Source organism: Globicephala melas, chromosome 3, assembly GCF_963455315.2.
Source record: "Globicephala melas chromosome 3, mGloMel1.2, whole genome shotgun sequence".
NCBI classification, from domain to species: Eukaryota; Metazoa; Chordata; class Mammalia; order Artiodactyla; family Delphinidae; genus Globicephala; species Globicephala melas.
The window spans coordinates 168,994,566-169,014,989 of NC_083316.1; the positions used below are offsets into that span (position 1 = coordinate 168,994,566).

Sequence of the window (20,424 nt, forward strand, 5' to 3'; positions counted from 1 at the left end):
TAACGGGGCCTTGATGTGGCTTTGTCAGGCATTTTCTTGATCCTTAAAGAGGTTGGACATCTCTTCATGCACTTATTGGCCACCCGTGTTTCATTGTTTGCGTGCCTTCTGCACACTTTCTTTTGGGGTAGCTGCCTTTCTCATACTGAAACTTCTTTTTTAAAATTTATTTTTATTTATTTATTTATTTATGGCTGTGTTGGGTCTTCGTTTCTGTGTGAGGGCTTTCTCTAGTTGCGGCGAGCGGGGGCCATTCTTCATCGTGGTGCACGGGCCTCTCACTGTCACGGCCTCTCTTGTTGTGGAGCACAAGCTCCAGACGCGCAGGCTCAGCACTTGTGGCTCACGGGCCCAGTTGCTCTGCAGCATGTGGGATCTTCCCGGACCAGGGCTCGAACCTGTGTCCCCTGCATTGGCAGGCAGATTCCCAACCACTGCGCCACCAAGGGAAGCCCTGAAACTTCTTTTCAAAGGATTGTATCATCCCATCAGAAGGCTATACCATTATTTATAGCATGCATTCTCAGCAGGGACAAAAATAAGTTCTTGGGGGGGTGAAAAAAAATCTTACTCTTTTAATGTACAAAACGCAGATATACATACAGTATATAAACAAATATTCAGTGTATCTGGGTATTAAAATTTCATAAGGGATGATTAGGAAAAAAAAGTCTAAAACAAGTCGGGGGGATAATGAAAAAAGGCTGAGAAACACTGACTTATAGCAATTGTCACAAGTCTATGGCGATGAGGGGCATACATACCTTTTCCCAAGTTCAGGATAGACTCCTGGAAATTGGACCATAAGGTTTGAATTTGGCTTAGGCCTCTGCCATGCCTGCCAAACTGCCTTCCCAGTTCATATACACATTTACCTCCAGGCTATTTAGGAAAACGCCCGTTTTTATCACATCCTCACCAGCACTGGGTTTTATCAACTTAGAAATCTTTACTGATTTTGATGGGTGCCAAAGCATGGTAGGTTCTCATCGTTCATTATCCTTTCTTTGGTCTATGTAAGCCTGGACATTTTTTATGTGTTTACTAATCAGTCTGTCTTTTGGGAATGTTCTAGGGTGGAAGCAATGTAAGCCAACACATCTGGAAGAAAGGGGATCTTTTATATACAGTGGCAGTAACTTAGCAGAGTTGTGTCCTATAGTTATACAGAAAGCAGAACTTGTAAGTGATGAACTTGGATATTTAGCAGAGGGGACTTTCCAGTCAAGTGTCGAAGGTGCAGCCCCATTTCTTCTCGCTGCTTATAGCAAAATGTGAGAGGAAAGAGATAGATAGAGGGAAGAACTGTTAAGCAAAAAGGAACCAGGACTTGGTAATTTGGGAGACTCTCGCAAAAGAAGCCAAAATCAGGAGGTTCACTGTCAGGAAAGTGTCCTCCGGACCATCAATCATCACTTACCGACTGGGTAAAATTGGGCAAGAGTCTAAACCAATCTGAGCCTCAGTTTCCTCATCTGTGAAATGGGGATACAAAGGTAATAGCCATCAACTACGTGCCAATAAAAATTAAAAAAAAAAAAGGTGATAGCACCACCCACCTCATGGGGCTGCTGTGAGGGTAAGTGCATAGCCTCGTGTAAAGCATTTAACTCTATGCCTGCAGGCCCAGGGGTGGCCTTGTGGGGAAAATGATGGGTGGGGGACAGCTTCTGTGCCCCTACTACTGCCATCTGGACCCGAATCCCTGCCTGGCTGACATCAGTCCACCCCCCCTCCTCGCCTCTCCTCCCAGGTACCTAATTCCCTGAGGTAGGGGAGGAGCTGAGGGTTCAAGCTGGGGATTAACAGAGGCAGATTAGAGTCGAGCTGAGAGCAGGGGGTCTCTATCCTCTTGACCCTTTCTTCTCCGGAGCCAGAGTCGGTATATCCACCCTGGCTCCTTTGGGCTTCAGGTTTGTGAGAGGGGAGGCCACCTCCAGAACCTCACCCCCTCACCTGCAAAGCACCCTGGAAGAGCCGTCAGGATTAGGATCCTTGGGCTTCTGACGTGCTGGTTGAGGAGCTCCCCCTCTCTTGGCCTCACTTTTCTCTTCTTAAAAATGGGGAAAGGAATGTTCAGATGAAGTCGGAAAAGCTCAGCGTCCCAGAGCGAACGCTCCCTGGACGCCTGAGATATTGGCTACATACTGAACACCTACTATGTAGGCAGAGCTGCTGTGAACCACCGTTTGCCTGAGATTTTCCGGCCCCCGGGGCGCCCAACAACGCACAGAATTAACTTCCAGAAGACCCCAGAGTCAGCCATGGCTCCAGAAGGGCGGGCCAGGGCCTGATTCTGTTCCCGGGGTGCTGCCTGCCCCCGCCCGAAACCCTGGCGTCCTCCCTGGGGAAGCTGAGAACCACCTCCCCAAAGGGGTCCCTGAATACTGGAGCCCCAGTTGGGGGGAAGTGAGGTCGCAGGCAGGGGGAAACCCAGACAGAAGGACGGCAGCAGAACCTCCTCCACCCCACCAGGTCGCGGCGAGCCCCCTCCCGTCGTCCCCCAGTTGCGCCAGACGCAGAGCCTGAGAGGGGGCGGGGAGAAGGGGGCGGTGCCTACTCTGCGGCTGCCGGAGGAGGGGGGACTGCGGGAGAGCGCGTGGTGGGGGGCGGGGGCGCTGCGGCACGGCTTCCCAGCCCGCAGCAGCCCGCGCAGCAGGGGCGGGGGCGCTGACCCTCCACGGCCCGGCCCCTCCCCCCGCTGCGGAGGCTTCTCCCTTAATCTCGACCCGGGGTGGGGGCGCCCGCTCCCCCCCACACCTACCGAGCCGCCGCGCGCGCTCCCCGCCCCCCGCCCCGCCTGGAGCCCCTGCGGGACCCCCAGGGAACCCCTGCCCCCAAGGTCTGTCACCCTCAGTGTCCTAGTCTCTGTCTGTGTCCCCATCTGTCCCGTCTCCCCGCTGTGCGTGTTTGTGTCTGTGTATCCGGGACACCTGCACTCAGGGGCAAGGGTGGCTGCTGCGATGGCCTGGGGGAGGGGTCCTGGGGGGGTCGGCGTGTGGCTCAGCCCGCGGTCTGAAATATCTTTCTACGATTGTCAATCTGTGTGCTTGTCTGAGTGACACCCTGCTGGCTGTGAGTCTGTGTTTGTGACAGCGTGGAGGCTGTGGGTGTCTGGGTGACACCCCAAAGGCTGTGAGCATGTGGGTCCCCGTGTGTCTGTCTGGGTGACACCGCAGGTTGTGAGTGTGAGTCTGTTCGTGGCATCCTGCAGGAGGTGTGCGTCCAAGAACCGCATCGGCTGTGAGCGTGGGCCCCGGTGTATCTAGGTGACACCCGCAGACTGTGTGTGCCTGTAACACGCCGCAGGCGCGTCGGTGTGTGTTCTGTGTCGGTGTCGGAGTCGAGGAGGCCCGGGCCGCGAGTGTCCCCAGCTGTCTGCGTGTGTGTGTGTGTGTGTGTGTGTGTGTGTGTGTGTGTGAGAGCGCGCGCGCGCCGTGAAGGTGGATCCGCTCCCTCCGCAGCGAGCCCGACCCGGGCCCCACGACCCGCCGCCGCGGCCGTTCGCCTGGCCTCCCCTCGCGCGGGCCCGGCCGGGGATGGAGCCGCAGCCAGAGCCGCCAGAGCCGGGGCCGGGGCGCGGAGCGGCCTGAGGCGCGGGCGGCGCGCGGGACCGGGGGGAGGGCGGGCCGAGGGGAGGGTCCTGGGCCGGGGGGGCGGGCACGGCGCGCCCCCTCCCTCGCGCGCTCGCTCCCTCCCCCGCGCGCCCTCCCTCGCCGCCTCCTCCCGCCGCCTCCGGCCCCCCCCTCGCCGGGGACCGAGCGCGCTCGCTCCGGCGCCGGCCTTGCCTCCTCGCAGCAGCGCCATGGTACGTCGCCGCCCCCACTTTCGTTTTCGCCCGGGGAGTTTTTGGGGTGGTGCGTGGGCTCCGGGCGAAAGTTGAGAGGTCTGGGGGGGCAGGGGGCGGGGGCCGCCCGGGGGAGGGGCTCGATGCGGGGACCCCACACACACCCGCCGCCCCGGGACCCCCGCCCGCCAACCCAACACCCCCGCGGCTGGGGGCGGAGCTGGCGCGCGGGGCGCAGCGGGGGACCCCAAGTGGGGGGCCCCTCGCGGGCACCAAGGAGTTGGAGGGGAGGGCGGGGCTCCCGGGAGAGGGTCCCCCACAGGCCAGGCCTCCGCCCCCTCCCTGGCCCGGCGGGAGAAGGTAGGCGGGAGGGCGCGGCTCCGGGCGCAAGACCCCCAAGCGCGCAGCCGGCTGGGAAGCCGGGCCCAGTGAGGGGGCGCCCGAGGGGGCCGTGCGGGGCGGGGGTCGCGGCGGCCCCCGCGGGCTGCCCCGGCCGGGCGAGCGCGGCGCGCCAGCTAGCGGAAAATGGCCGCTGCGGAGAGGGGCGGAGAGCGCGCAGCGGCCGCCGCCGGGCGCCTTGAACTTGGAGCCGGGAGGGCGGCCGCTCTCGGCGCCGCGCAGGGGCAGCCACCCGGCCGGCCCTAGCGCCGCCTGAGCCCCGCCCCTCGGCCGACCCCAGCCCCGCCGCGGTCCCAGCCGGGAGGGGTCACCGGGTCTACGCCGGGCGCGCCCCAGGCCCGCGAGCGCCGGTAGCTGCACTTGAGGGTTACGGTGTCCGGTCCGCCGGTGTCAGTGGCATCTTCACTCGAGGGGTGCGTTTGGAGGCCCCTGTGCTCTCAAACGAGTCAGCACGGGAATCCGGGGGTGCATTCGCGGGTCTGTGCAGCTAGGTGGTCCCATGCCTGTCCGTGGGTCCGTGGGTCCCCGGGCGTGGGGTCCTCTCCTTTATGTATCTGTGTGTCTGCACATCCACGTGGCTGTGTGTGTGTGTGTTGTGTTGCGTGTTGTTAGAGCATTGTGCGGCTATGGGACAGTGTGTGTGTGTGTGTGTTAGGGTAACTGGGCGACTGTGCCACGGGTCCCCGTGGGGCGGTGTTGTGAAGCCGTGTGGCTGAGTTGGATGTCCCGGGGGACGTGATGTCCCTGGATGACCATGGGGGTGTCCACGTATGAGTGTGTGGAGGTTAGGGGATTGCCAGTGAGTGGGGAACTATGTTGCGTGGCTGCGTCTCAGGGGACAGTTGGGTGTCGCTGTGTGCGTTTGACGCGCTGAGTGACTATTACTGGGGATGGGTCTACACTCTCCCCCCCCTCCCCGCCCATTTCCTTTTCTCCTGTAACCCGGGCTGCCGGATGGGGAACGGGTGCTTCCTCCACCTCGCCAAATCTCTGTCCTCTCCTCTCACTCCCTACCCCGTCCGCTCCAATTACCCCTGCCTCAGGGTCCCCTATCTGCACGGCCCCAGGTGGTCCCAGCTTGAGGTTCGGGCGCGAGGTGGCGCCGGGACGCGATCACTCGGCGCCGATGTCTCCCGCCAGGGGCTGCGCGTGCGCGTGGCCCAGAGGGGGGCGGGGCGGCGGGGTGTCCCCCCTCCCCCCCAGAGGAGGTCTCGAGGGATGGATGGTTACCGAAGCGCGTGGGTTAAGTCTGGACCAGGGGGGTAGCCAAGGAGACCCCCTCGCCCGGATGGGCAGGGAGACGCGCTCCCAGCCCTACCTCCCAGCGCTTGCCCGGGACCGGGCCAAACCCCTGGCGGGCACACAGGGTTGTTTTCTCCCCTCCAGGGGAATCCCCGTCGCGCCCCCATCCCCACCCCAGGGCGCTTTATATAATTTTCTAAATATAAAAGCCCCAAGGCCAGGTGGGAGTCTCTGCTTTCAACTTTGAACCTGCATTCCCTTTTGGGGGGCTGTTTGGGAAGAGGAGAAAAGGGGTCCCACGTTGACACAGGGGTGCATCCATACGCAACACTCAGGGATCCCCGCTCAGGTAAGATCACCCATCCTCACGCCCCGCCGTTCCCCGTGCTCACCCTGCCCTACACCCACCGCCAGTGCTCAGACGCAGTGCTCCCCCACCCCACACCCGGGCACTGCCCTCCACCACACTGGCCTCCATCCCCACCTGTCACCTGGTGCACAGTCAGCAGCACACGCTCCTGACACGCTCTTACAGCTATCTGTTCACAGCCACACGTGTACAGAATTCTGCCCCCACACAGGTGCACACACAACCACACACAGAGGCACGCAGACACTCGTAAACAGGCACCTGCGTTTGTGGGAGGGGGAGGAGCCAAGCCCATCGCGCCCTCCTCCCACCTCCACGTCCGAACCAGGTCCCTGCAAGATCTGGAGAGCAAAGACCCCAGCGGTGGGTGCATTTGGGGGGAGGACAACCATGAGGGGGGAGCAGGAATGCGGGTGCTGTGTGTCACCGGGTGTGTGTGTGTGTGTGCCAGTGTATAAATAGTGGGAGGGGTTCTGTCCATGGGTTCGTGTGCTTGTAAGTGTATACTTGTGTTCTGGCGTGTGTGTTATTGTGGCTGGTTGCACATGTGTTGTGTTTGGGCTGTGCATGACCTCGTGTGGGTCTGTGTGTCTCTGTGGGAGTCTGCATGAGTCTGTGTGTGTCCCCTCGGGTCTGGGTGTCTGTATCTGCTGGAGTCTGTGTGACGTGTGAGAATGTGTGTGTCTCCGTGTGGTGTGTTTCTGTGTGTCTTTGTGTCTCTTTGTGGCATGTTGTGTGTGTGTGTCTCTGTGTTGTGCCTGGACCAGCCCATACGTCATACCCCGTTACTTCTCAAGGCAGAGGACCTTAACATCCCCTTCTGGAGGCTCAATTTCTCGTCTGTAAAATGGGAACACACAGGATGCCCCACAAGGTTGCGGGAGGGGTGGCAATGTCAGCCGTGCTTTCACAGGTCCTGGCCCCCTGGCTGTGTCCTCTATTCGCTGGGTACGGCGCCGCTGTGGAGTTCCCTGGTGGTCTCAGGCTTTGATCATCCCTCCCTGAGCTGCTCTCACTTTTGAAAGTGCTGCTGTGAATTCCACTCACATGTTTTAAGTTTGCTTTTTAATAACATGAGCGACTCATGAACATCTAAAGAGGATGCAGAAGTACCCAGAGTAAAAATCAGACCTTCCTCATCACCCCACCCCGCTGGGACCCCTACTCCAGAAAAGCGCTATTTCATCCGGCTTTGTCTGAGCAACTCCACATGTCACAGATACACATTCTCATAAAGGACACACATATATTCTTATAAAGGATATATGTATATTCTTCTTCAAAAAATCCCAAATGAGATCTTGAGTCCACTTGCTGAGTCTACAGCAATGGTTCTTAACTGGGGTGGTTCTGTCCCAGGGGATACTGAGTAATGTCCGCGGACACCTGTGGTTGTCACACTGGGGGGCTCCTGGCACCCAGGGGGTGGGGGCCAGGGATGCTGCTCCACCCCACAGTGCCCAAGACGGCCCCACCAGGGATGGTCCATAATGCTGAGGGGGGAGGAGTCCTGCGCTGCAGCATGCTTTCCCCTGCGCGTTTCTTGGAGGCGTCTCCACGTGGGGGTCCCTTGTTCTTTTGTGGAGCTCCGTAGTATTCTAGCCTGTGCCCCCGGGTGGCACTGCTGAACTGGTCCCCACAGATGGACACGGTGGCTGGCTCCAAATTGTTGGCATTAGTGTTACAGGGTGACAGTCAACCCTCATGCGTCCGTATCTGGGACAGTCCCAGATACAGTCCGTATCGGAGCCTAAGAGTGAGTGATGGGGAGAGTGCATTTTTAAACTGAAATGAGCTAGACTGTGCGCCAAAGTGTCAGGAGCTAAATCATGCGGCCCCTTTCTGGGATGTGATACACACAGGTCCAATCCAGCAATTGCTTTGTTTAGAAAACACTAGGTGCGGTCCAAACACTGGCTGGTTTACCCACAACAGCCCAGAGGGGTAGAAACTATTATCGTCCCATTTCACAGAGCGGGAAGCTGAGGCACAGGGAGTTTTAGCTCCTGGAGGGAGAAGACATAGACCCAAGCTGCAACCCTGCACTGCAACTGGCCTGCTTTGGACCTACTGTGTACACTGTAGGGACCGCTCCTGTTGAACTGGATTTTATATATATATATATATATATATATATATATATATATATATATGTAACGCTTCACTGATGTTTGTGAACTGGCACCTGCCACCACTAATATAGTAACTCAGTCTTCCCACACGTTATCTTAAGGATTCCCATCTGCCCAGACTTCCAAAATGCGAGATGCGTCTATTGTTGCCATTTTACAGATGTGGAAACTGAGGTTCAGAGAGAGAGAGAGAGAAAGAGAGAGAGAGTCTGTGGTCTCCAAACTGTGCCTTCCAGAGTAACCTAAACTGCCTTGGGAAGGCTGCCCGTGGGGCAGGCGTGGGGGCAGTCTGGGGGTCACTGCCACCTGGGAGAATGCTCCGAAGCCAACGTGTACTTGGAAATGTCTGTGAATTGGGGATTCTGCCCTCCAGGTGTTGATGGCGTCTTTTTAAATAATAAAATATTGCTTTATGTTACGTCGGCATTTGGATTCCTAGACACCTGCCTCTCCCTTTCTTTCTGGGGTTTAAATGCCCCCCCATGGCTGCACAGTGGGTTTTTTTAAAAAAACCATTTGTGAAGTGCTTTTGAATGACCGTCACCCACGTGCAGGGGGAGCCGGTGGGACGGAGGGCATATGTGTCCTGTATGAATCCTGCTCACTTCTGGTCCAGCTCCAGGGCCCCAGGTCAGTAGCATCCGTTCCTGGGGCGTCGGTTTCCTCCCCTGTAACACGGGAGAATAACAGAGTTGCTGGCGTCTTCCATGCCCCTGGGCATGGGGCAGCTGCCCGAAGTTGGCGAGAGGTTATCATTTGTACTCGGGACACACGGGGCAAAATGGCCAAGCTTTCTAAGAATGTCTCTGTGCATATTTGACGGAAGGTCAAGGCGCTGCTAAGTGCCAGTATTCTTATGCTGATCAACCGCATGGGGTGGGCACTGTTCGTCCACTTCACAGGGGAGGACACCAATGGGGGAGCATGCTGGTCTGCTAGGTGGCCCGAGGCCTCTGAGCGAGCCTGGGAGGATTCTTGGAGTGAACTGGGGGAGGGGGGAGGCTAGTTGTCAGCGGCAGCTCTGTGCCCATCTATTCCAGAGGGAGAACAACCAAGCTTGCAGAGTGTGGGCCCTGGGGCCAGGTAGCCGGGCTCCAAGCCACTCCGCATGCCTCAGTTTCTGGATCCATGAAATGGGCACACTGCGGGGGTAGGCAGTAGGAATTACCAGACACTCGGGAAGAGGCTGCGAGGTGTTATCTGGCCAGCCTGAGGTACTGCCTGGACACCTTACTCCTGGGGTACGGGGGCGACATATGGGGGAGGCTGAAGACCCCCCAACTCCCAGTTCCCCTTTGATGCTGGCTGAGGAGGTGACAGCAGATTTCTGGAGACTCCCCTGTTGGTTGAGGCCCTTCTGGCCACGGAAGGGCAGTTGTAGCCAAGCTCCTCTGCCTGGGAACTGCAGCCCCTGTCTGGCTCTCGGGAGGAGCAGGGGGAGAGGATGCCGTGGGACCCCTTCTCCCGCCGAGCACCCCGGGTTGTACATCTTTAAGGGGAAAGAGGCGCGCTCGCGCCGGGCCTCTGCACACGTCACTTCTTCGTTCTTTCCCAACCCCCCCACCCCCACCCCGCTCCTTTCTCCAACTTCCCGGCTCGCTCGGGGCGGGTTGGGGGGGGGGTCTTCAGAGTCCACCTATGGACCCCAAATGTCCTGCAGCCACCCACCCCCTGCCCACTCGACTCGGGCTGGCGGTCCAGGGGGACCCGCTGTGGTCGGGGTGTGCGTTGGCCCGTGGGTCCCCGTCCGGTGGCCCGGCCCAGGGCGGCTGGAAATTCGTAATAATAAGCAACGATGGGGGTTCAGGAGGCATGGAGAGGGGGAGCGACTTTCGTTCCTCGCTCGCGCTCTTTTTTCCCTCGTTTCTTTGAAAGTTGGATGTTGAGAAGTGGGAGGTTCGGGGTGGGAGGGGAGAGAAATTGGGGGAGGGAGAGAGGAGGTTGCCAGAGGGAGGAGAGACAGAGACACAGAGAGAGACAGAGACAGAGGAGGAGGTGGGGGGGGACAGGAAAGGAGAGAGAGACAGAGAGAAGGAGAGAGAGAGGGAGTCGGGCGCAGGAGGGAGGGAGAGCGCGGGAGGGAGGAGGGAGGGAGACCGAGGGAGGAGGCGGCGAGGAGCGCGCCGGCCGCGGCCGCGGGGGGGGGGGGTTTGGAAAAATGACTCAGTAAGTTCAGCGCGCCCGCTCCGGCCGGCCCTGCGCCTCCCGCCGCGCCCGGGATGTATTCGTCCCCGCTCTGCCTGACCCAGGTACGCCCCCCGCCCGGCCCCCGGCCCGCGCCCCACTGTGCCCCGGCCCCGCGTCCCCCGCAGCCCGGCCCCGGAGTTTGGAAGCCCGAGGAGGCGGGACGAAAAAGGCGCGCGTCCCTCCCGCCGCCGCGGCCCGGATGCCCCCGCCGCCGGCCGGGGTCCGGTGGGGGGTTGGTTTGGGCCGGGGACACCTCCCCCCCACCCGGGACCCTTACCGGGGACTCCCGCCCCGCCCCCCGCGACCTCTCCCCCTGGCTCGCCCTACAGCCTCGCCCTCCCCGGACGCAGGACGCGCTCCCCCACCCCAGCCGGGAAGGTCGGGGGGCGCCCGGGAGAAGGCCAAAGGTGGGGCTCTGCGCGAGCCCCAGGCCTCGACCCAGGCCTGCCCCTAGGAGGAATCGAGGGAGTCCTGGTTGGACCCTGGATGCCCGGGGACTCTTGAGACGAGGACCCCTCTGATGCGTTCTCCGGACCCCCCCCCCCCCAAGCTTGTGTGCCGCCACCCAGGCCCTGGACAGCCTTTCCCCCCATTATTGGCCCACGTGTGCGCGGAGGGGGAGGGGGCCCGCAAAGTTGGAGGCGCCAGCAGTGGGGGGAGGGGGGCCCCGACGTCCCGGCTCGGTCTTCCTCTCCCCCCCTCCCCCTGTCCCTCAACCCCATCCCCATATTTTCGCCGCATCGATTGTGAGTTATTGAGCCACCGCCGCCGGGAGGAGCCGGGAGGCCTGGCGTTCCGGGGTCTGGTCCGGGCACTGCGGCGCTGCGGACGCCCTCGCCAGCCCGGCACCTGCCCCTGCCCCCGCCCGCTGCCTCTCACCCCTGGCCGAGCTCCCAGACTGCCCGGGGCTCGGCCCTTGTGCAATGACCCAGGGGATGTGTGGGAAGGGGGCGACTGCCCCTGTCCCGGGTCGCCCCTGGGGGACCCCTTCCTCCCCCAGCTCCATGGCAGGGAGGGGGGGCACCCTCCCAGGTCTACTGGTTCCACCCTCCAGCTCTACCCCCACCCTGGGTCTTTGTGTGTCCTTAGGCCATTGGGGTCCCGGCCTCAGTTTCCCCTGAAGTGACACGGAGCTAAGGCAGGTTTCGGAGAGGGGCAGTGTGGCCTCCAAGCTGTGAAGTGTGGGGCACAGGGAGGTGGGAGTCAAGCCGGGGGCTGAGTGTCCTGAGGACCGCGGTACAGAGAACACGTGGATGCCAGTCTGCAATGGGGGTCCCCCATTCATGATCCGAGGGTGCCCCTCACTCAGGGCAGGTTCCCTCTCACCCGCCCCCTCCAGCTCCTCCAGTTTCTGGCTCCCCATGGGGAATGTCAGGGGTGGTGCTTAGGGGGTCTCAGGGCCTGGCCTACCCATCAACCCCGGGGTGACCTTGGGCACGTCCCTGCCCCTCTCCAGACCTTCCTTCCCCTCCAGAGCAACTTTGGGGGTCCCCCGACGCAGTCATCACTGGCCCCCCTCTGCCTCTTGTCGCCCGAAGCTCCCCAAGGGCCACGAGGGTCCTGGTCAGGGTTGCCCGGTGACCTTGGGCCTCCCAGTCTCTGGGCTCAGGGGGTGGCCTGGGTGGCCCCGGGGTGCCCCCGCCTCCTCCACCCTTTCCTCGCGCTCGCTCCCAGAGCCGCCCGAGGGGGCTGAGCCCAGGGAGGCTATTCCAGGCGAGGAGGTTGGACGGCAGCCTATTGTCACTGGGCCCTGGAATTCCCCCATCAGGACTCCTCGGGAGACAGGCTCCGTCCACGTTGCCCAGAGTGGGTGGCAGTGAGAACCAGAGCTGGTGTTGCGCTCCCCGGCTTTCCCTGGGGCGCAGGGCAAGGGTCAGCCAGGCGGGCTCTTGGTGGAAACGTGACAATAAAAAATACCTGAGGTTGCTGTGTGCAAGGGACAGGGCGACCAGGAGACAGAGACAGGCAGAGAGAGGACCAGGGAGCTCCCAGGCCAGGGTGGGGATGGGGTGGCCCAAGCGCAGGGGGCTCCCCCTCCTCTGCTTTTTCTCCCATGGGTGCCCCCACCCTGGAGGGGAACCCAGGTCCCCCTCCCAGGACTCCCTCGGTGTAATCCTCACAGCTGCTTGCAGGCCCAGCCTGGTCTGTGGTCTCCAGCTGGGGAACCCGGAAGGACCCAGACTACCCACGCAGGACCCCCACTCCTGGCTGCCTCATCGCGCCCTACCCATTCCTCTCTGTCTGCGTCTCTCCCTCTCCTTGTCTCGCTCCCTCTCCATCTCTGGCTCTCCCTGTCTCTCCATCTCTGGGCCTCCATCTCCCCCCTTGACTAATTTTACAACCTGAGCCCATCCTAAAATAGCTCCCTTTTAGCCGATCCGACCCGGATCCTGAGCCGAGACCGGCTCGGGGCGTGTGAAGGGGGGGGGCGGGTGGGCTGCTCCCGTGCCAGCCCGCCCTGTGCCCCCGGGGTCCTGCCCACTGAGGGGGTGGCAGCCGCGGCCCGGGTGGCCCTGGAGGATTCTGGGAGCCCCGTCCCTGTTTCAGTGGTGACTCAAGTGCTTTTCACTTTTACTCTGAAGAGGAACTGTGTGGGGCAGCCGTTACTTCCATAAATCCTGCCGCCGGGAAGGCCGGCCTCCCCGCGCTTGCCCCGCTCTGGGCCTCCCTCCCTCCCGCCTCCACCGCCACGTTAGTTATTCCGGGTTTGGGGCCAAATCCCTCTTGGCTGCAGTGCCCAGGATTCCCCGGGGCCGCAGGCTGGGCCTGGGCTGCAGCCACGGCAGTGCGGCTGCCAGGGCCCCCTTCCTCATTCATTCATTCTTTCCTTCATTCCTTCACCTCCTTGCCTTGCTGGGCAGCACTCTTTTTACCCCATTTCTCCAGTGGGGAGACTGAGGCTGCAAGAGGGTCCCCGACTTTGTCTTGATTGAATATAATAGATCTTCATTAAGCACCTCCTATGGGCCAGGTGTCTGTTGCGGGTTTGGGGGGGAAGGCACGAGGGGCCAGCCTGGTGTGGGTTCTGGGAGGCTCTGCTGTGATTGAGGGTCCCCCAGCACCTCAGGGCTGGGACAGGGGCCAAGACCAGAGAGGGCTAGGGCCTGCCCGGGGTGGCACAGCATGGCTGGTGGGGCTGGGGATTCAGGGCCACTGCCCACCTGGCTGTTTGGCCAGGCTGGGCAGGTGGGTGCTCCCTGTGGCCCCCCCCACCCGTGGTCTGATGGCCTCTGATTGGCTCCTGTACGCACAAGCTCGCCCCACAGCTCTCTCCCTCTTTCTGTCTCTCTCCGTGTCTGTGTCTCTCCCCCATCTTTTCTCTGCGGTGGAGGTGCCTCTGCGCGTCAGGGTCGGCGCCTTGTAAATCACGACGCTGGGATTCTGGCCGAGTCAGCGTTCTCTCCCTCCCTCTCTCCCTCCCTCCCTCTCTCCCTCCCTCCCTCCCTCCCTCCCTCCCTCTCTCCCTCTCTCTCTCTCTCTCTCCCTCCCTCCCTCTCTCTCTCTCTCCCTCCCTCTCTCCCTCTCTCTCTCTCTCTCTCCCTCCCTCTCTCCCTCTCTCCCTCCCTCTCTCCCTCTCTCCCTCCCTCTCTCCCTCTCTCCCTCTCTCCCTCCCTCTCTCCCTCTCTCTCCCTCCCTCTCTTCCTCTCTCTCCCTCTCTCTCTCTCTCTCCCTCTCCCTCCCTCCCTCCCTCCCTCCAATATCTCTCTTCTTTCTCTCTCTCTCTCCAATGTCTCTTTCTTTGCCTGAACCTCCTACCTCCCTCACACCAAATGGATGGGACACGCCGAATGTCCTGGGACCTCCTGCCCCGCGAAAGCACGTGTTCACGGTGACCCGCGCGCGCGCGCGTGCACTGCCCCCTCACCTGGGTGTGTGTAGACCCTCGGCGCGTAGTGCCTGCAGTCCACGCTCCCACACGCGTGAGCGTGCAGATGTGCACACGTACGTGCCCTGACGGGTCACCGGGCAGAGACCCAGGGCGGCCTTGCATCTGCATGCAGATCTCGCCCAGGTGGCTGTGTGTCTCTGGGCAGGTGATCTACCCCTTCTTCAGATGTTTCCCCCTTAGCACAGGGCCTGGTATACAGTAGGTGCCAAATAAGCTTGGCCGTGATGGTGGTTTCCTCTAAAGTAATAACTGTATTAAACATCCCATAGGCATTTTCCAACTTGCCCTCCTTTCCTTCTGTCGCTATCTGCTCAGCTTGGGCCGGGTGACAGGGACAGTGGTGACTCCCCCAAACCTTGAGCCCTGACCCTCCCCAGCCAGGGTTTCTCTCTTGGCCTTTCCTCGCCGCCCGCCCAGCCCTGTCCAGGGTCTCCCTGAGTTTGGCCAGACCCACGTGGGTACCAGCATCCTTTGTCCGTCGGGGTGTGTGCATAGGGAAGAGGCAAAGGGTAAGATTGCTCCGTTGCTGATCTTCATGCTGAGGACGCAGCAGTGGATGAAACAGATCAAAGCCGTGCCCTCGGGGGGCTACAGTGTCAGGGGAGGGGCTGTCAGGACCGCGCTGCCGCTGCCGCTTTGGCACGTGACCCAGGGCTGAGCGGGGAAGCGGGCCACACGGGATTCAGAGAGAGCAGGTGGGGTGCAGAACGGGCGTTGCTGGGAAGTCCCGAGGATGGGGCCAGACCCTGTACCCAGGGAGCTGGCAAGTGGGGCCAGGGAGTCAGGAGGCACCCAGGTCCAAGTCCCAGCACGGCTCCTTCCTTGTCTGCGTGACTTTGGGCCGGTGGCTTCAGTGCTCAGTGCCTCAGTCTCTCCCTCTGGGCAGTGGGCACAACAGTTGTTCCCATTTCGTAGAGTTGACAGTTCAGTACACGCTCCACCTCGCTCCCTGTCTGTCTCCCCCACACTGTGGCCTTCTGGCTCAGCCCCCAGCATCCACCCAGGACACCACGGCACGGAGAGGGAAGTCAGGAGACCCAGGGCTCAGACTCGCTCGTCACTTTGGTGGGGACTTTCTACTCCCTGGACTTAGTTTACCCGAAGTCTTCCCGGGGTCCTTACCTTCCTGCCCTCACCACCTCCACTTTCCCTATTGTTCACTCTGCTCCAGCCTCACCGGCCTCCTCGCTGTTCTCCCCAAACATCAGGCATGGTCCTGCCTCAGGACGTTTGCATGTATTGTGTTCTCCACCTACAAAGCTCCTACCGTGGAGTGTCATCTTTTAGGTCTTTGTTCAAGTGTCCTCTCCTATGAGAGACCCTCGCTGACCGCCCCCAGCTGAAAAAAAACAACCCCCTGCCCCCTCCTCAAACTCCTTTAAATTTCTCCAGAGCATTTTGTTCAACCTGGCATCTTATTCCATGTTTATTAGCTTGTTTAATATCCATCCCTGCCCACGTCAGGATCTGGGTGAGGGCTGAGCGGAGGACACTGCTGGGTCCCCAGCATCATGCATGGAGCTGACAAAAAGTACATACTCGGTAAATGTTTGTTGAACAACCAAATGAATCTCTCCTTCATTGGGTAAGAGCTGTTCATAAGCTATGATGCTCTGAGCTTGAGGGGAGGAACCACTCTAGGTTAGGAACACTTACTCTGGCACCAGATGGGCCTGCGTTCGAATATGAGCTCTGCTGTTTGACATTTAACCTGGAGGAGGGGACATTGGAACCAGGGCTTTGAAGGGTGCATAGGGGTTTGGGATAAAAGCTTAGGGATGGATAAGAGATTCTCAGTAATGTTTGTTGAATCACTGAGTGAATGAAGGAGAGAGAATCCTTCGTGGAAAACTTTTGGTTTGGGAATTGGAGTTTCACGTCCTGGTTTGCTGCCCTGGACTGTCAGGATGGGAGGGCTACAGGGAGGCCCAGAGTGGGGCACAATCCAGTGCACAGTTGACCAGTCCATAATGCCCAGCAGGGGCTTGGACCTCCCAGCTGCTGCTGTCCTCTTTGGCCAGGAAGTCCCAGCAGGGAGAGCAGGAAAGGCTGCCTGAAGGAAAGAACAGTGAAGACAGGGTTTTGAGGGATGTGTAGGAGTTCAGGAGGATTCTTGGCATCTAACTTGCCTTGGCCAAGTGGGGTTTCTGGGAAAGGCCTGGTCTTGCTGCCTCCCCTCCCCTTGCAGCTCTGATTACCAGGGCAATGGATAAGCCCCCGGGGCACTAACCCCCAAAAGGGTGCAATGTCCTTTTCTGCCCTTTGTACAGAATGAGAAACAGGCCCAAGGTGGAACAGTGATTTGTTCCTGGATCATACAGAAGGTGAAAATGGAGGCTGTTGTCACCCAAGCTCGTTCCCTCAACAAGTCTGCCTGGCAGTGAGTGCCTCAACCCTGGGCCTCAGGGTTGGGGGAGAGCAACTGAGCTGGACTCAGAGACCCCAAGTTGTGTGGTCCAGGCTGGGTCTGGGAGAACCCTGAGGAGAGCAGGAAAGGCTGCCTGAAGGAAGGAACACTGGAGAGAGGGCCTTGAGGGATGTCTAGGAGTTCGGGAGGATTCTTGGCATCTAGCTTGCCTTGGCTGTCTCCCTTGCCCTGTCAGCCAGTGAGGGCATATTGGGAAGTGCTTGGGGAAGAGGCGTTGATTGTCACAGGTCTTATGGGACAAAGAGAGTGACAGGCCTGCCTCTCACCTGGGTTGACCTTCCCCAAGAGGATGTGGGAGGCTAGGGCAGCAGGTCCATGACCCAGTTACAGGCTGTTTGTCTTCCTCCAGGACCAGCTGGGGTCACCAGTGACGTGGGCTCCCGCCCCTGCCCGCCTCCCTGGCACCTTTCCCCAGAGAGGGCCCGGGGAGGAGGGGGTAGGGATAAGGCAGGGGCACGGGGGCTTGGAGAGGGGAGGAGCCAGAAGAGGAGAGGAGCTCAGAAAAGGGGGAGGGGGCTCAGAGACAAAGGGGTTCAAGGGGATGAAGAGTCTGGGCCCAAAACAATCGTAACAACAACATCGATAATAATAACAGCGTAATGCAGGCTTTTGAGAGCCGGGCAGATAATGGGATTCATATGCTAGGAAGAGGTGGCATCCCGTTCAAGGAGGCCTGCTGGCTGACACTCCAGCTGCCCCTTCCCAGCTACCTCTTATTACCGCCCCAATAAGCTCCAGGCCTCGGGTGGCAGCCACAGCCATTGCCCAGGCCTCCTGCCACCCTGGCGTCCCCTCCACAGGGGACAGTGTCCTGTGCCTCCATCGATTTCCCACCCCAGCTTCTCTGGCCAGACGACCTGGGCTCTGGTCCCGGCTCTGCTGACCGGCTGTGTGACCCTGGGCGAATCGCTCCCCACCCCTGGGGCTGGCATGTCAAGTGACATGGTGACACAGAAAAAGCACCTCTGAGGTTGGATAGGGCCTGACAGGGGACTGGCCCCCTCTATCCTCCCTCTGCCTCAGCAGGTCAGCTGGGGTGGGGACGGGATGGGGGAGCGGCGGAAAAGGGCCCCGAGGTCTGGTCCCCACCACAGCTGTTACTGTGACTCACACGTTGGGGGCCGTTGGCATGGGGGAGCTGGGCTGGCACAAATGGAGCCCCGTTCTGCCTCACCCCGCGAGGGCAGGAGGCTATTTTCAGAGTCTCAGTAATAGAGGAGATCTGAGGTCATCCCCCAGCCCCAGCACCCCGTGGCCAGAGGTGGCCCAGGGGAAATGGAGCTCAGGGCAGGGAGGGGCGCTGGGTGGGCGGTACCGTGTGCATCCAGGCCTGGAGGTGGGAGCAAGCCTGGCCATATCCATTTAGAAAAACCAATTCGTGGCCCAGAGCAGCGCTTTCCCTGTCTCCCCGAGAGACCCCGGCCTCACGGAGAGCAGGCTGCTCTGAGAAAGGGGCCCATGGGGTCCTGGCTTCTTGTCCTGACGCTGACTCTGAGACCCTCCAGGACCTTGGCCAGGTCTCTGCCCCTCTCTGAGCTTAGTTTCTCCATCACACAAGGCATAGTGGAGCCTCGGGCCTTTTCCTGCCCCAGGGAGATTGTAAGCAACGGAAATCATCTTTACAGCAACAACAATGTTGATAATAATAATAATAGCATAACAGGCTTTTGAGAGCTGGGCGGATAATGAGATTCACTTGCTAGGAAAAGACATCACTCCCATTCAAGAAGCCCAGCACAGCCCCCAGGCAAGAGCGGGGAGGGGGGACCGAAGTTTCTCTTCTCTGTCTTCTTTTCTCCTTGAATTTCTCATCCCTTGAGGCTGAGAAACCAGGTCCTGGATGTTATGCAGACTCAGTTTCCCTTGCTGAAAAATGGCGAGAAGGAGACAGCCCCCTCCCACCCCTGTAGAAGGGGATGGGGGCCTCCCGTGGCCCCACGTTATTCTCTGAGGGGCCAGATGACGGCTGCCGTTGTCTTCGTGGGGAAGTCAGATGGGTGTGGGTTCCTGTCTCAGCTCTGCCCCTCATGATTGGGTCCCCTCTTGGGGTCTGTTTCTTCATCCACAAAATGGGTGTTGTGGCCACCCAGCAGCACCATTCAGGCAGAGGGAGGGGGATGTTGAAGTCACAGCTCTGGCCAGGTCGCTGAGCCTCCCAGGCCTCGGTTTTCCCATCTGTGGAATAGGTCTATGGGGGACAGCGTAGGGGGAACTGGCCCCCAGGGGCCTCTCTCTCCAGCTCTAAACCTCCCTGGCTGAGCTCCCCTTTCCCTGGTGCGTTCTGCTCTCTTGCCTCCTTGGGCCTCAGCTTTCCCCACCCCTATTATGGATCTATCTATGCAGGAACCGTGCCCCCCGCCCCTTCCATCAGCCCCTGACATCCAGGTGGCCCATCTTGGCCTGTGGACCTCAGCCAGTCCTGTCTGTACGTCTGGGCTGTAGGAATGACGTCTTGTCCTCATTTTTTTCATCACTGCCAAGAGCCGGTTGAGGCAGCCCTTGGACCCCTGTCTGGTGTCAGCTTCCTCTGCTGAGCAGTAGGTCTGACAGACGAGCCCCAAATGACCCTCTGAGCCTAGTTGCTCCTGGCATCGTGAGCATCCAGTGCGTGCTCCGCCCTGCTCTGGACATTTGAGCTCACACTCTAGTTCAGTGGTTTGCAAACTACAGTCACAGGGCCCAGTGCCCACCGTCTGTCTTTATAAATAAAGTTTTATTGGAACACTGCCATGCCCATCCCTTACATCTCCTCTGTGGCCAGTCTTGCACTACAGTGCAGCGTGGAGCAGTTGAAACAGACACAAAAATACTCACTATCCGGTTCTTTATGGTACTTTTAAAGTTTGCTGACCGCAGTTCTAGAAGGCAGAGAATGGATCTGTGCCACCAGCATTCCACCATCCTCAGTTTTCCCCATCTGTACAAAGGGTCCCCATCAGCCTCCACCTGGGACCCCCAGCTTGTCCTGTCTGTACATTGGGGTTCAAGACAGTCCTCCATGAATGGCTGCCTTCGTCTGTGCCTCCCACGTGGTCCAAGCCTCAGTTTCCCCATCTGGGCAATGGGTTCTCAAACGACCCAGTGAACCTCTGCTGGGTCCCCACTGGCCTCCACTTTTTTCCCCAGGACGTGGAGGGATCTGCAGCAGACCCCTGCACGCCTCTGCCTGGCCCTCCTTCTAGCGGGTCTGCCTGGGGCCCCTGCGGCCTCATTCTTACGGGCGGGGCAGTGGATGCACAGCCCCCAGCGCCTCCTGACCTCTGGTCTTTCCCGCCCCGCAGGATGAGTTCCACCCGTTCATCGAGGCGCTGTTGCCTCACGTGCGCGCCTTCGCCTACACCTGGTTCAACCTGCAGGCGCGGAAGCGCAAGTACTTCAAGAAGCACGAGAAGCGGATGTCGAAGGACGAGGAGCGCGCGGTGAAGGACGAGCTGCTGGGCGAGAAGGCCGAGGTCAAGCAGAAATGGGCGTCGCGGCTGCTGGCCAAGCTGCGCAAGGACATCCGGCCCGAGTGCCGCGAGGACTTCGTGCTGGCCATCACCGGCAAGAAGGCGCCGGGCTGCGTGCTCTCCAACCCCGACCAGAAGGGCAAGATGCGTCGCATCGACTGCCTGCGCCAGGCCGACAAGGTGTGGCGGCTGGACCTGGTCATGGTCATCCTCTTCAAGGGCATCCCGCTGGAGAGCACCGACGGCGAGCGCCTGGTCAAGGCGGCGCAGTGCGGCCACCCGGTGCTCTGCGTGCAGCCACACCACATCGGCGTGGCAGTCAAGGAGCTCGACCTCTACCTGGCCTACTTCGTGCGCGAGCGAGGTGAGGCGGGGCTTGCGCGTGCACGCGGATCTGGAGGCCGAAAGGGGGTGCGTTGGAAGGTCGTCGGGGGGGGGGGGGAGGTGGGCGCACGCAAAGGTAGGAGGCAGGAGGCGGGCCTTAAAGTCCGAGGGCGGGGACAGTTGCAGTGGGAGGATCTGAGCCCTGTGAAGGGCCAAG

General features: G+C 60.3%; 1 protein-coding gene across 5 annotated transcripts in view; it reads left to right on the forward strand.

Annotated features, from left to right (window-relative positions):
- Positions 1-3,673: 3,673 nt before the first annotated feature.
- NFIC (nuclear factor I C) overlaps positions 3,674-20,424 on the forward strand; it is a 66,491-nt gene continuing 49,740 nt past the window's right edge. For 4 of the 5 annotated variants that reach the window (XM_030845490.2, XM_030845488.2, XM_030845496.2 and 1 more), the window contains exons 1-2: positions 10,054-10,179; positions 19,716-20,247. In XM_030845490.2, coding sequence (XP_030701350.1) covers positions 10,150-10,179; positions 19,716-20,247 — 562 coding nt within the window. In that variant the 5' untranslated portion in view covers positions 10,054-10,149. Of the gene's footprint in view, positions 3,809-10,053; positions 10,180-19,715; positions 20,248-20,424 lie in introns of those variants that run through there. The other variant, XM_030845492.2, reaches the window with a different exon arrangement.